The sequence below is a fragment of the Aricia agestis genome, chromosome 10, assembly GCF_905147365.1.
Source record: "Aricia agestis chromosome 10, ilAriAges1.1, whole genome shotgun sequence".
Classification (NCBI taxonomy): Eukaryota; Metazoa; Arthropoda; class Insecta; order Lepidoptera; family Lycaenidae; genus Aricia; species Aricia agestis.
Genome location: NC_056415.1, coordinates 16021274 through 16036511, shown reverse-complemented (window position 1 = coordinate 16036511; position 15238 = coordinate 16021274). Strand labels below are relative to the sequence as shown.

General features: G+C 41.8%; 1 protein-coding gene across 2 annotated transcripts; it reads right to left on the bottom strand.

Moving 5' to 3' along the window:
* Positions 1 to 553: 553 nt before the first annotated feature.
* On the bottom strand, positions 554 to 14909 carry LOC121730873 (LMBR1 domain-containing protein 2 homolog). 2 transcript variants are annotated; one of them, XM_042120078.1, is made up of 10 exons: positions 14649 to 14909; positions 14292 to 14470; positions 13300 to 13675; positions 12012 to 12182; positions 11611 to 11788; positions 10132 to 10313; positions 3193 to 3432; positions 2779 to 2977; positions 2198 to 2287; positions 554 to 1705 (listed from the first exon to the last, which is right to left on the bottom strand). In XM_042120078.1, the coding sequence occupies exons 1-10, from the start codon at positions 14820 to 14822 to the stop codon at positions 1509 to 1511; spliced, it is 1986 nt and encodes a 661-aa protein (XP_041976012.1). In that variant the 5' UTR covers positions 14823 to 14909; the 3' UTR covers positions 554 to 1508. The 2 variants fall into 2 exon arrangements, with proteins under 2 accessions (XP_041976012.1, XP_041976013.1); XM_042120079.1 differs by having other exon boundaries at positions 554 to 1672.
* Positions 14910 to 15238: the final 329 nt, after the last annotated feature.

Below are 15238 nucleotides of genomic sequence, written 5' to 3'. Positions count from 1 at the left end.
TAAGATTGTAAGATGATCATGAAAGAAATTAGCTACGTGGTTCTATTGCATTTGTTTAAGTTGTGGTATAAATGACTATTTAGGCACTAAAGGTTATGAAATAAAAAGGCCATTAATTTCATGTTGGCTTTCAATTTCAAAGCACCTATGAAGAGATCTTCAGTTGTGACTGTATTGCAACTAAATGATATTATGTAATTCAATGGACGAATTGTACTCTTAGTTAAATAAGCAACATGACGATTACTTATATAAATATACACATTAGTATAAATAACTGGTTAACAATCCAAAAATATTAAAAATAATCCACACAATGTTTTCAAAGATAACTAAATAATTTTAAAAGCTATAAACATACCATAAAAACAATTTAATATGTTCAACTCTTACGTTTAACGTTTAAAGTTAATAATAATGAAACGAATGAAAAATGAACAAATGGTAAATAATCACAAGGAAATATGATGATGTTCAAAGTAAAATAATTTATGGCAAGTTAATTAAAACTTAAGAAAACCGACCAATAATTATTATAGAGTAGGTTATAATATTTATATTGCAATTTAGTTTGACTAGGAAAATAATATTATGCACAATACATTTTCGGTATTACATAATATGGATATACTAGTTGGTAATTGGCTCGACCGGTTAAATGTTAAGGTCTTACAGAAAACTGGATTAGTATAAAAATTTGCAAGACAGTGAATTGGTTCGACCGGTTAAATATAAAAGTCTTACAGAAAACTGGAGTAGAATGAAGCTTGCAAGACAATAATAATTTTAAGGACTGGGAAACGCATTTTTGTCTATGGGCCGCTTACCATCAAACGATGCATCCGCTTGTTTTCTAGTCCATTTTATAAAACAAATTCAGCTTTTTAATCCCAGTTAGCATAAAAACTAAAGTATAACATTTCTAAAGCCTTTCCGAATCTACATGTAAGTAAACAAAATTTAACATTATTGTCAGTTATAATGTTAGCAATTTAAATATTACCGAATAACTATATATAGTTTTTTTTTTGTTTATAGTTAAAAGAAACAGAGCCATAAACGACAAAATAATAAAAACATGTAAATAGTTACAGAATAAAACATTATGTGTTATTTCAGTCGCACACTACACACCGTTCGCATACATTTTTACAAAATTTACATATATAAAATTTTACAATAATAGCTTTCGCCAAGTTGAATTCGATAATTACGACGACGAAGTTCGACAACGAAAGGACGATAATAATTGACATAAAGGTCTCTGGCAGAATCTAATCGATTTCCCGAACATTATAGTTATGCACAGTCCTGGATTTAAAAATAAACCCTATAGGCCAGCGGAAATAAAGTGGCCTTCACTCATAAAAAATATAAATCCGGCCCTGCAGGCGATGTTCATTTCAAAAAGTCATGTTTGTCAAACATCGCGATACTAAAGTCACAATTTTTCTTCAAAATTAGCGACATTTCGAATTTCGCCATCGTTACTAGCGATAACTAAACGCTTATACGTCATCGAAGAGCCCTCTCGGCGGCATCGTCATCTTGCCGCGTCGCTCGAACTCGCTCCGTATAGACGGCAGGGTGGACTCGCCAAATCTATCTAGACCCCCGTCGTCGACCGTCAGCCGGGCGGGCGCGGTTCTGTGCGGGCTGGCCACGTAGTGATCTGAGTCCACATCGTTGAGTAGCCCGGTGCGGGCTGAAAAATGACGCCATGCATAATAACTTGTAGTTGACGGTTAGTAACGGAAATATTAATTACATTGATGGGAAAGAAAAGTACAGATTTGAATGTTTAATGTAGACATAAGTTACCCTCGAGTCATTTACAAATATTAAAATTAAATATGAAAAAGATCATATTATAGGCCTTGATTAGTTAGTGAATTTGAATTAAGTTATTGACCATCACCAGTTCGAGAACCAACCGGCCCCCGTATCTTGCGAGAGCAATGCGATAGCAATTATTGCGCGATAATTGCTCCAACATCGCAATATCGTATCACGTATCAGCCAAAACAATACGATTGCAATCGATCACTATACATGACTGATGACACCATTGTTTGTGACATTCATGACACCCAGCAATCGCTCGCGCGACTATTGCTAGGGGATTGTTGATCTCTATTTTTACGTGATAAGGTAGCTGGTACTCAAAATATATCATGTATGTTGTGTGTGGTGTTACCTCCGTCGTCGGCGCGGTGCGGCGCGAACCGCTCGTTGTAGTCGCGTCGCCGCGCCAGCGACTCCTCCGCACGTTGACGTTTACGCTTCTCTGTAATGTTACAAGGGATTTAATAATGATAGTTAAATAACATACACTGTCAGACAATGTAGTTCCTACAGGGTCCAACTGGACAAAGGCTTCCTTTAGACAATCGCATCTTTTAGTTCACATTGCAATGTGACGCGTCGATGCAATGACAGAGCCGCACAACGTAGCATTGCGCATCGACCTTTATTAATTTGTTGCGGTATCCGTTTATATATTAAAATAAATTAATATCTGCGAGATCCACAAATAGTTATAAGATTGCTAAAGTATAATATTGCTATCGCGCTCACGTAGCCGTACAGGCGTACGGCAAGAAATAATTTTTGTGTGACAGACTTAAATAGGTAGAATGTAAATCGTGAAATCGCTGGGCTTGACAGAACCCGACCTAATAGGTCCGCCATTATATGAATCAAATTCTCTGATACTATAAATTTCACCACCATCCTTTGTCAAAGAACAACATCAACTCAACGTGGATGACCGCCCACCTCTCTTGGCGATCTCTCTCCCCTCGTCCACGAGGTCCAGAGCCAGCTCGTCATCGGCGAACTGCTGGAAGCCGCACATGGAGAGCAGGCGGCTGCCGAGCGACAGCGCGGTAGCGGCGCACAGCAGCACCACCAGCATCGGGAAGTACAGGTTAAAGCCCTCCGCTATGATGCCGAGCACGTCCATGTGGCCCATTATCTGGAGATAATTGATAATATATTATGAGTGAGAGCAGAAACTAAGATCGCTGTTGTATCAATAACTTCATAGCAAGCTATTTTATTTTACTGCTGAGACTCAACAATTGACAAGTACGATACATTTTCTCTTGTCAGAAAAGTTGTCGAATCACATACTGTGAATCAGGCGTGATTAAATTGATCAACGTCATCTCTACATATTCTATAACTCACCTGCGTATAATAAGTCTCCATGATCCTCTCCTTAATAATATGGGAGTCCATGTGCACCAAACTTAGGAAGTTGAGGCACATGGCCGGGGTGAGCCGACAGACCATCATGCCGCTGAAGATGAGGCTGTACTCGTTGGTCTGGTGGTGAGGGGCCAGGTAGTACAGGTTTAACACCCGGATGCGGAGGACGGTGGAGTACGCGCAGTAGAACATGTAGCCGATGGTCAGGGTGGAGATTGTCTGGAAATTGAAAAGTTTAAAATAATGGTGTGTCTATCAAAGAACAATAAGAGACAATTTTAGTTCACATTAAAATATTAAAGTGTACAGGGTGCAATTAATACTTTCAGCGAAATTTCGATATATATATATATATATATATTGTTACGGTACATGGTATACGGACACGTGGTGCGCAAGTACATACTCGAACCTTCTAAAAAGGTCCAATGTTTGTTTACGTGTTTACCCTTTATTTGTTAGCGTGTTTGAATTTAGACCTTATGACTGAGTCCCTAAGGTCTAAATTAAATTCAACTTACTGCACTTATCGCAAGGACGGCAGTTTTATTGTGGCACATTCCCGAGGCTACTAGAAATTTCCCACGGTTGTTTACTTGTTTACGTGAATCGGGAAATTTCTGGAATTCGTCTCGCCATATAAAAAGAGCCGCAAGGCAGGCCCGGCAATTCAGTTCAATCAGAGCGATCTTCAAGGCGACATCAAGTGATCAATAGTGAGTGAACCAGTGAAACCTGCGACTTGGCTACGACCTAGGACAGTGATAGTGCTTAGTGATTGGACCTAGTGATTAGTGTTTGGACTTAGTGCTAAGTGTTGTGACCTAGTGTTTAGTGCAGTGTTAATAAAGTCTTCAAGAGAGTCACCAGGTCTTTCTCTCCAAATCCTCGAACCCTAGCACGTAACAACTGGTGTCAGAAGTGGGATTTGGAGATGCCATTGACTCCGAGAGAGGACTTCAAGGGGAGTGTCAGGACAAGGGCGCAGCGAGCTGCTGCCATTGACTCCGAGAGAGGAGTTGCGGAGACCACACCCACTGGGGGCCAAGCTCCGCCCACTGAGGGACAGGCCCCACCCACTGGCCCCACCCACCAGGCTCCGCCCACTGACCACGCCCACCAGGCTCCGCCCACTTTGGGTGACGCCCCGCCCACTGGCTCCGCCCACCGGGACCCGCCCACAGGCCACGCCCCCCAGGCTCCGCCCACTTTGGGCGTGGCCACGCCCACTGGCTCCGCCCACCAGGCCACGCCCACTCTGGCCACGCCCACTGGCCCAGCCCACCGAGACACGACCACTGGCTCTACCCACCTTGACTCGCCCGTAGCTTCTGCAGCCCCTCAAATGGCTCTTCAATTGGAAAGCATAATTGAGTTGATTCAGGCTTTGCAAGAGGCACAAGACCGCAAGCTCGGTGCTTTGCAAGAGGCACAAGACCGCAACCTCGGTGCTTTGCAAGAGGCACAAGACCGCAAGCTCGGTGCTTTGCAAGAGGCACAAGACCGTAAGCTCAGCGCGTTGCAAGAGTCACAAGAGTCACATGATCGCAAGCTCGGCGCTTTGCAAGAGTTACAAGAACGCAAACTCGGCGCTTTGCAGGAGTCACAAGAGCAACAAAAGGACCTCCAAGAAAAAGCGCTTTTGGCTATAAAGGATGTTAGTGACACGGTGACTAAGCTTCGTAAAGACGTCGACGTAATGGACGAACGCGTTACCGGGTTGGGAGTGGATGTGGAAAATGTGAAAACCGGCCTCACTGAACTACAGAAAAAAGTAGTGCGCCTGGAAACCACAGGAGTCGCGACGTGTAGTGGAAATTCTGGAGTGGCACATGGACCAAGAGTTAAAGTGCCACCATACGACGGCACTACTTCTTGGAATGCTTATCGTCAGCAATTCCAGACTGTTGCTTCTGCCAACGGATGGAATGATGAACAACGCCTGACCGCTCTCACTGTTGCGCTCAGAGGGCAAGCTTTGTCGGTCCTAGAAGCGCATACAGGAAATGGGTTTCAAGACCTGATGGAGGCACTTGAATCCAGATACGGGGAGCGACACCTGGAGCACGTGTTCCGTGCCCAACTGCGTGACAGAGTCCAACGCCCAGGAGAAGGACTACAACAATGGGCGTTGGAAATTGAAAAACTCGTCAAGAAGGCACACCCAGGAGCTGACGCCAAGATGGTCGACACGAATATTGTGCAAGCATTTGTCGACGGAATCAGGGACCTGGAGGTCAGAGCTGCAGTGAGGCTACGTCACCACACCTCGCTTAAGGAAGCATTGGCGCATGCTTTAGAGGTCGAGGCTGTTCGGCGTGACATACGGCAGACATATAAGATCCGCGAGGTCTCTGAGGAAGTCAAGGAGGTTAAGGCTCCTACGAAGAGAAGTTCTGGAGCCATGTGCTACAAGTGCGGCGAGAGGGGCCATCTTCAGCTTAACTGCCCGCAGAAAGAGACCCAAATGGCAAGGATGAAAATGCTCGAGGAACGTCTGGAACAAATGGAGGAGCTGCAAAAGCAAGGGGCCTCGTTCCCTGCCCGGGATCAGGGAAACGAATAAAAGCCAGGACTAAGGGGCGAGTGCTGGCTGACACGGAGAAAGCCCCGATAACTGTTATCTCCCAAGCATGCAGCGGGAACAGTCTTGTGATTCAGGGGACTATTAACAGGACGGATTGCAAAATGACTCTAGACACAGGAGCCTCTAGAACGATAGTGAACCCAAATCTGGTAAAAGCCGCAAGAAGACATGAGAGGAGAATTAACTGTCGGCTCCTTACTGCCTCCGGTCAGCCAATACCCGTCCTGGGAGAAATATCAGTTACGATTAATGTAGGGGGATCCTCATACCCTCATGACGTTATCGTGGCTGAGATTATGGATGATTGCATCTTGGGTTTGGATTTCATGAAGAAGCACAACTGCAGAATTAATGTGGCCGACGGAGTGTTCAAGTGTGGCGAAGAAGAAATTTTCATCCTTGGAGGCGCTTGCGGGAAAGTTGAATGTGTAAAGAAAGTCATAATACCTGGACGAGCGGAAGCTAGAGTGCTGGTGAAACTACCGCCAGCTGGAAAAAAGAAGTTAAATAGATGCGTGTTGATCGAAGACTTACCTACCAAGATATCAGCGCAAAAACTAATGACGGCGAGAACCCTTGTTAGTGGTAGCAGTAACGCTGTGGTCAGGGTTTTGAATCTTGGTGATCGCGAGATCTGCTTGAACAAAGGTGACGTCATTGGAAAGTGCGAGGAAGTTGTCTGGATGAGAAAATGTAGTTCGATCACAGGCTCAGACTCAGCAAACACCAGCAACTATGGAATAGTGACTGAGCTACTCGATGACTGCAAGAGTAATCTGACTTATTCGCAGAGCATGAAAGCTAAGAAGTTTTTACAACGCCACGCGAAAATCTTCTCCAGTCAGGAAGGCGACCTTGGAAGAACGTCGATGGTTCAGCACAGGATAGATACCGGAAGCGAGAACCCAATTCGTCAACGAGCAAGACGAATACCCATTGCAAAGGAAAAAGAAGTTGAAGGCCTTTTGGAGGACATGAGAAGGAATAAGATAATTGAACCATCTGCAAGTCCGTGGTGCTCACCGGTTGTATTAGTGAAGAAGAAAGATGGCAGCACAAGATTTTGTGTGGACTACAGACGTCTCAATGATGTCACTAAGAAGGACAGCTATCCATTACCTCGAATCGACGACACTCTGGATACCTTGAGTGGCATGAAATGGTTCTCGACCCTGGACCTGAAATCTGGATACTGGCAGGTGGAAATTCATCCAAAAGACAAGGAGAAGACAGCGTTCTCCACCGGTAAAGGTCTATGGCAGTTTAACGTCATGCCCTTTGGATTGTGCAACGCACCTGCCACATTTGAGCGACTCATGGAGTGTGTACTGGCAGGCTTAGTTGGAGAGGCTTGCTTAGTCTATTTGGACGACGTCATCATTGTTGGCCGCGACTTCGAGGACCATTTGCGAAACTTAGAACGAGTTTTCGCCAAAATAGAGGGGGCCAAGTTAAAGTTGAATCCGAAGAAGTGTCGTTTATTTAGGAGTAAGGTGAACTATCTCGGCCATGTTATCTCCAGTGATGGAATTCAGACGGACCCGGAGAAACTAGAAGCAGTCCAAAATTGGCCAACCCCTAAGAACAAAACCGAAGTGCGGGCATTTCTCGGCCTATGCTCCTACTACAGGCGTTTTGTTAAGGGATTCTCTGAGATAGCCAAGCCATTACATCGGCTGACAGAAGATAAACGACAGTTTATTTGGGACGAGACTTCCGAAGATTCTTTTCAGAAACTAAAGAAACATCTGTGTGAAACACCAATCCTGGGGTATCCACAACCTGAAGGTCAGTTTATAGTCGACACGGACGCAAGCAACACGGCCATTGGAGGGGTGTTATCTCAAAAACAGGGTGAAAGAGAAGTTGTAATTGCATATTTCAGCAAATCTTTATCTAAGCCAGAGAGAAACTACTGTGTGACAAGAAGAGAACTCTTGGCTGTCGTAAAGACGCTACAACATTTCAGCAAGTATCTCATCGGCAGACAGTTTCTACTGCGAACTGATCACGCAGCCTTGAAGTGGCTACTACAATTCAAGAACCCAGAAGGCCAAGTAGCTCGATGGATAGAACAACTCCAGGAGTATGACTTCAAGACGGAACACCGCAGCGGAAAGTCGCATGGGAATGCCGACGCACTCTCACGAAGGCCGTGTTCAGAAGACTGCAAACATTGTGTTAAGCAGGAATCTAATGAAGTAACATTAAAGTTAACGAAAACAAGTCCTTTGGGCCCATGGGAGAATGATGCTATGAGGGAGGCTCAAGAAACAGATGACGATCTTCGGCACATCATCACATGGAAGAAACGGCGTGATGAAAAACCAATCTGGAGTGAGGTAGCACCCACTGGCGCTGTCACTAAGGCGTACTGGGCGCAATGGGACAGTCTGATACTTCAAAACGGAATACTCTACCGGAAATGGGAGAAGACCAACGGCAGAGAGTTCCATCTTCAGATAGTTGTCCCAAGAACGAGAGTACCGGATGTTCTCCGTGAAATGCATGATGGCGTATCAGGAGGTCATCTAGGAGTAAAGAGGACGTTAACAAAAGTGCGAGAACGATTCTACTGGTTGCATTGTCGAGACGATGTACAGGATTGGTGCCGCAAATGCACTACTTGCGCTGCAGTGAAGGGACCACAGACAAGGAGCCGTGGGAGCCTGCGCTTGTATAACGTTGGCGCACCGTGGGAACGAATCGCAGTTGACGTAGCTGGGCCATTTCCTGTAACGGAATCAGGAAACAAGTATTTCATGGTTGTCATGGATTACTTCACCAAATGGCCCGAAGTGTTCGCCATACCAAACCAGGAAGCTACAACAGTTGCTTCTAAGCTAGTCGAAGAAGTAATATCTCGCTTTGGTGTGCCTCTAGAAATCCATTCCGATCAGGGCAGGAATTTCGAATCGCAGGTCTTCCAGGAAGTGTGCAGAATTTTGGGAATGCATAAAACGAGGACCACCGCGTACCATCCACAGTCTGATGGAATGGTTGAGAGATTTAACCAGACCCTTGAGAGGCATTTGGCGAAATTGGTAGATGAAAAACAAAAGGACTGGGACAAGTATATACCGCTCTTCCTTCTGTCGTACCGTACCGCCGAGCATGAGAGCATAAAAGCTACCCCGGCGTATGTCAATTACGGTAGAGAACTGCGAGTACCAGTAGACCTCTTGACAGGAGGATCACCGGAAGAAGCAACGACCGTACCAGATTATGTCTGCGATTTAAGGGAAAAGATGCGCTATATACACGCCATGGTTCGGGAAAATGGGTTACAGTCAAGTGAGAACATGAAGACCAGATACGACCGGAAATCGAATACAAGCGGCTTCGAAGAAGGGTCACTGGTGTGGCTGCATAACCCAACTCGCCGAAAAGGCAAATCTCCAAAGTTGCAGACCAAGTGGGACGGCCCATACAAAGTGGTTACCCGATTGAACGATGTGACTTACAGGATTCAAAAGCAACCAAGAGGGACATTCAAAGTGGTACACATAGACCGTCTGGCGCGATACCATGGCAGTAACAATGATGCTCGGGACGAGCATCTCTAAGAGGGGAGTAGTGTTACGGTACATGGTATACGGACACGTGGTGCGCAAGTACATACTCGAACCTTCTAAAAAGGTCCAATGTTTGTTTACGTGTTTACCCTTTATTTGTTAGCGTGTTTGAATTTAGACCTTATGACTGAGTCCCTAAGGTCTAAATTAAATTCAACTTACTGCACTTATCGCAAGGACGGCAGTTTTATTGTGGCACATGCCCGAGGCTACTAGAAATTTCCCACGGTTGTTTACTTGTTTACGTGAATCGGGAAATTTCTGGAATTCGTCTCGCCATATAAAAAGAGCCGCAAGGCAGGCCCGGCAATTCAGTTCAATCAGAGCGATCTTCAAGGCGACATCAAGTGATCAATAGTGAGTGAACCAGTGAAACCTGCGACTTGGCTACGACCTAGGACAGTGATAGTGCTTAGTGATTGGACCTAGTGATTAGTGTTTGGACTTAGTGCTAAGTGTTGTGACCTAGTGTTTAGTGCAGTGTTAATAAAGTCTTCAAGAGAGTCACCAGGTCTTTCTCTCCAAATCCTCGAACCCTAGCACGTAACAATATATATATATTGATCTTTTTAAAAAAAAAATACACACATTTTTTCTTTTATAATCACTCAGTACTAAATACTCTAACTGTCAGATAACTTGTGAATAACCTATCCGGCACTTACCAGGAAGTGGCGAAACAGGCTCTTATCATGATTTTAATCTCTGATAGAAACAGCGAACAAATAAACTATACATAAAATAATACAAACTCACCACAATAGCCGTATAGTTATACGTGTTCCTCGCCGCAATCAGTACGTTCGCGAATATCGACAGGACGGGGGATTTGACGAAGAAGGTCACCTCCGACCACACCACCGCCACCGACATTATACACGTCAGCACGGCCATCGAACGCAGGAAGTACGGCTTGATGAGGCACTCCCAGTACCATTCTGAAACGGGTTAAAGAATAGGTTAATTCGATAGGCCAGTGTCCCGCAGAGGTGTGCCGCGGCACACTGCTGTACCGTGGCCCGTAGTTGGTGTGCCACAAAAAATGACATCGTACCTACATATTTCTAGTTTATAAGAACCAAAGGCGATCTCAGGACGATCGACAAAAATAATGATAATAATAAAAAATATTATTATTATTAAAAAGTATCATTTTTCTACATGTAATTTGAAAACTTAAACACAAAAATTTGCGAAACACTCAAAGTATCCCCATACCAAATCTCATTAAAATCGTTTTAGTAGTATAAGCGTGACAAGGTAACAGGCAGACAAACACACTTTCGCATTTATAATATTAAGGCCCTGTATTCCCAGAAACGGACGATTTTCAAGATTTAAAAGTGACAGTAGACACAATAATACAGTAATTTAAATTCTGAAAAAAATATATGTGTTAGTTAAGAATCTAACACAGTGGAATTTATATTCCATTACACAATATCATGAACTTCACTCGATAGAAAAAAATCCCAAAGTTATCTCTTCTTTTAACGAAATTGACATACTATGTCTAAATTATTTGGAATTTTCAGATAATTTTTGCACTGAATTAAAGACAAAGAATATATCTAGGGCGTTTCGTTTTTTTGACTCAATTTAATTTGAGCAAGTGTTTTGAGCAAATTTAGGTTTTATCAATGCCTTTTTAGATATTAAAAAATATTAAAGAAAAAGACAGCAAACTTCGAAGATCCAAGCAAAAATGTCTAAAACAAGGTTTTTTGTAAAAAAGAAACTATCGAGCATTTTTTCAGTAATCGTGTTTTCGTCTTGAGCATTTACTCTTCATGAACTGAAGTTACTTGTGTCAAAAAATCAGTTTTCTAGACCTTACAGACTTTGAGATCTAGGTTTAAGTATGTAGTCAAGTTACGGTCAGGTGCGCTCTCAACTATAGAAGTATGGATATAGCGCGCTCAGAGGTATCTTTTTTGGCTACGACGGCCTCAGGAAAAAATATTCTGTAACGAAGCAACAAATATGCGGGGTATGTAATTATGATTAGGATCTGTGAACGCCTAAGCATATTAGTCACGTCTAGACTGAAGGTCACCGAGGTCGCTTTCAAATAAATCGATGTAGGTACCTATAACAAAATGACATACCTAATAGAGAAAAAGCTGCAGGTGGATGTTTCAGTTTTTGTTTATCATCATAACGCATGCGTTATTGCCGACCGATAATAACGCACCTGTATGGGGAGCATTTAAGCGTACGCCACTACGGTCTCACCAAAAATCGGCGGGTACAGCACCCTCATCAGCGGCGGTCGGGGGGCGTTGAAGGTGCGCTGGAAGCGGTGCTCGGGCGACCGCGCGTTGCTCGCCACGTCCTCCAGATGGTAGATCCTCTCCAGCATCAGACCCCATTGTGTCTGGGTGCGTTGGAGTACGTGGAGGGATTTTATGGTCTGAAAGTTTGATATTACTATCAACTTAAGGACCTGAAAATGTCTAGTGTATTGCGCACATACACTAATGTACTTATATGAACTACAAAGAGGATTTTTTTGGTTTGCATAGAATAGGGTCCAAAACTACTGGACCAATTTTATTGTAATTTGTCACAGACAGACTATTAACAGTTATTTTTATCGCAGGAATATACTTATACTAATTTCTAGTATAATATACCTTTTTATGCAAATTGACCAAGCTCTTCAAGCTGGGCGCTGTGGGTCTCTCCGGGGGCTGTTTCTGGTTGAGCTTGTCTCGCAGCTGCACTGGCAGTTTCTGTAGGATGATGTCCACGTGTCTGTGTAGAGGGTGTCCGGGACCCACCGCCGCTGCTATTGAGTTGAGACTCTAAAAGTTAAGTTGTTAAAATGTATTATACTCTGCAGGTTAGCCTAGTAGGTTATTTATTTATTTATTTAATATGGACCCCATACAGTACATAATCATCATCAATATAATTTGTCATTGTCATAATTTGTCACCATTATATTTGGCTTTGTATATATTAGAAGAAACTTTATAGCAAAGGTAAAAAGGCAATGTGTGAAATATTTTTTTAAACTAATTTGTAACAACGATTTTACTACGATTCGTGATTTAGGGACAGGAGCAGACCGACATTCATCAGAGCTTTACAGCCAGTTGTATCAACTGGCATTATGTGCATCCTTTAACATAGAAAATAAACTTTAGTGATTGAGTCAAGACCACCATGAAGTGTTTAAAATGCCATCAGGGTAGTTGATCCCTGGCCCTATCACATAATCTACATCCTAATACATATCTAATAGCTAGATAATTGCTTCCTGTGTATGCTGATAGTTATCAAACATTATAACCTCCTCCTTTTTGGACGTCGGTTAAACAACAAAACATGATAACCAATTTGATATGATCTGTGATGTTATCAACTTAAAAGTAATTTGTATGTGTTGTTACAATATATTATGTTACATGGAAAGTTTTGTTCTGAGCAATAGAAGCAGTTGTATGTTAATAATAATAATAATAATAATAAACATTTATTCAACAAAGTTCACAGTACACTACAATAGAACAAAGCACACAACAATAATGACAGAGAAAGAAAAAAAAAAAAAAGACATGCATACTATAAGCCTAACCACATAATAGGTATACTTATCAGTAAAGTTAGTATTTATATAATCAATTAACATTCTATCATACAAAATAACAAAACATTAGGGGGCATCCATAAAATATGTGGTGCGATTTTTTGTACCCTCCACTTTTTGCTAAAATATCATAAGATTTTGCCTCAAATCGTATGTAATTTTATCTTCCCCTCATTAAAAAAATGGTCTATTGAGTATGTGAACCTCCTCTCCCACCTTACGTAATTTATGGACTTTATCATCAATGATAGCACATTTAGGGCAAAGAGATAAACAAGATGGCTATAATATTTATCACAATAACATCAAAGAAAAGATAATCCAATTACCTCCAATATATCGTCCACAGTTTCTTCGGCTTCACACTTGTCCGTACTCAGTTTAGCGATCTTAAAATAGCTGTATGTTAAAGTGTAATTCTTCTTTGAGTTGTTCCAAAGGTTTCTCGGTACTTCTACCAGAGAATATCCCAGTAGCAATATGAGAAGGAACAGTCCCCAAGTGTTACTTGCGGAGGACGCAATAGCCTTGATTTTGGGCCCGTCGAGGGACACACCTTTTAGCGTTATGTATATTAACAAAATTATACATATGGACAAATATGATCCATAGTATATTGCGTTGTCGATTACAGCAGACTTCAACTTTCCTTTCACGGTGAAATCCCCTGCTTTACTATAGGACTGCATCATTGGCATTATGAGCCTAAAAATAAAATACAGTTAAAACACTCTGTACCAGCTTTACATTTTTAATAAATGAAATTTTAAAAAACAATATGAATTTAATTTTGTAACACTAAGGGTGGGTTGCACCAACTTACTTTAACTATAACTGTAACTTTAACTGCAATGAAAAATGTCAAATCTTTGGTTAAAGTAAAAAATGGACACCATATTTAACCATAACCATAGAGCTTGACAAGGCTTTAAATGCATGTGGCGAAAAAAGGTACTAACACTGTCATCATACAAAAACGCAATTTTTGACAGTTCTCCTTTACCAGCAGCGCCCCTGCCCACATTCATTTCAAGCCTTGTCGGACCAGCTGTCTGTGTCTGTCATCTGTCAAATTCTGTGGTCAAAGTTAAATTAGCCTTAACTATAACCATAACTTTGCCCATAACTTTAACTTTAACCACGCCTCTAGTGCAACCCACCCAGTATTAAATTATTTTATTTATTATAAAATAATAAGAAGTATTAAAATTATATTATTTTTATTTACTTACCAACAATTAATTTAAAGACGAGTACAATGAATGATTACAAAATATGCTTAAGGCATTTTAAAAGACGTAAATAAAGTAACAAAACTTACCAAGTGAGACATTGTGATGTCCAATACACTATCCTCCATAAATTTGGGAAAACTGAGTCTGGTACATAGCTCCAGGGTTTTTGGCATTGATTAGACGGTGCAATTGTACTTGATTCATTATTCTGGACTGCTGCTACTGTTGTGGTGTTAATACTTTGTAAGCATTGTCTATAGAAGGTCTGAAAACAATGATTGTTTTAGAGGAAGGGCATATTGATTCAGCATAACTAGCAAGTCTACAAGTCTTTAATTACAATTATTGTTATTTGTAAAGATATCACTATAAACGGAAAGATATATTGAGTTGTTTGAGCAAATATTCGTATAGTATGTTTAGCTAAGATAAGTGAGACTTACCGAAGACACATCTAAAGGCAAAATAAACATAATCACAAATGAAAAGCACCATGCTATTAATACTGATACTGTCACTAAGATGTGGTTTCTATAACAGTCTCCATAGCGATACAGGAGCGTTCCAGCCAATATGACAGCCGCCACTATCTCAATAGCAAACAACGTGTAAACCATCTTGTTATTTGTTTTTCTTTGAAGATTTTTGTTTCTCCTTCCACACTCTTTCTGCTTCTATTTGGAGCTGCTCAAAACGAATTTGTGTTGAGGACTTCAATGGGAGTATTATTGGACGATCAATCTCATACTCCGAAGGACATTCTTCGAAGAACAACACACCAGATTCTGGCAATATAGGATCAAACTCAATCGCAATGTTCTCCTTCGGAATGCTCTCAGACATCTTAGGGACAACGTGGCTGGTATGACGACATTGTTTATATCTCTTTGTGTATGACAACGGAAGATTAATTATGTACAATAAAGTTGCAATTATTCACAATTCACCATCTGCATCACCACAAAAATCAATTTGGATTTTATGAATCATTTTGACAGGCGTAATTGACATTGACATTGACGTATCAAAAATG

Excerpts from the sequence above, each read along its gene's own strand:
- LOC121730873 (XM_042120078.1), bottom strand. The coding sequence starts at position 14,822 with ATGGTTTACACGTTGTTTGCTATTGAGATAGTGGCGGCTGTCATATTG. Across the intron at positions 3,433-10,131 it reads ATAACTATACGGCTATTGTG|ACAATCTCCACCCTGACCAT; the intron begins GTGAGTTTGTAT and ends TTCAATTTCCAG. Across the intron at positions 2,288-2,778 it reads GAGAGAGATCGCCAAGAGAG|AGAAGCGTAAACGTCAACGT; the intron begins GTGGGCGGTCAT and ends GTAACATTACAG.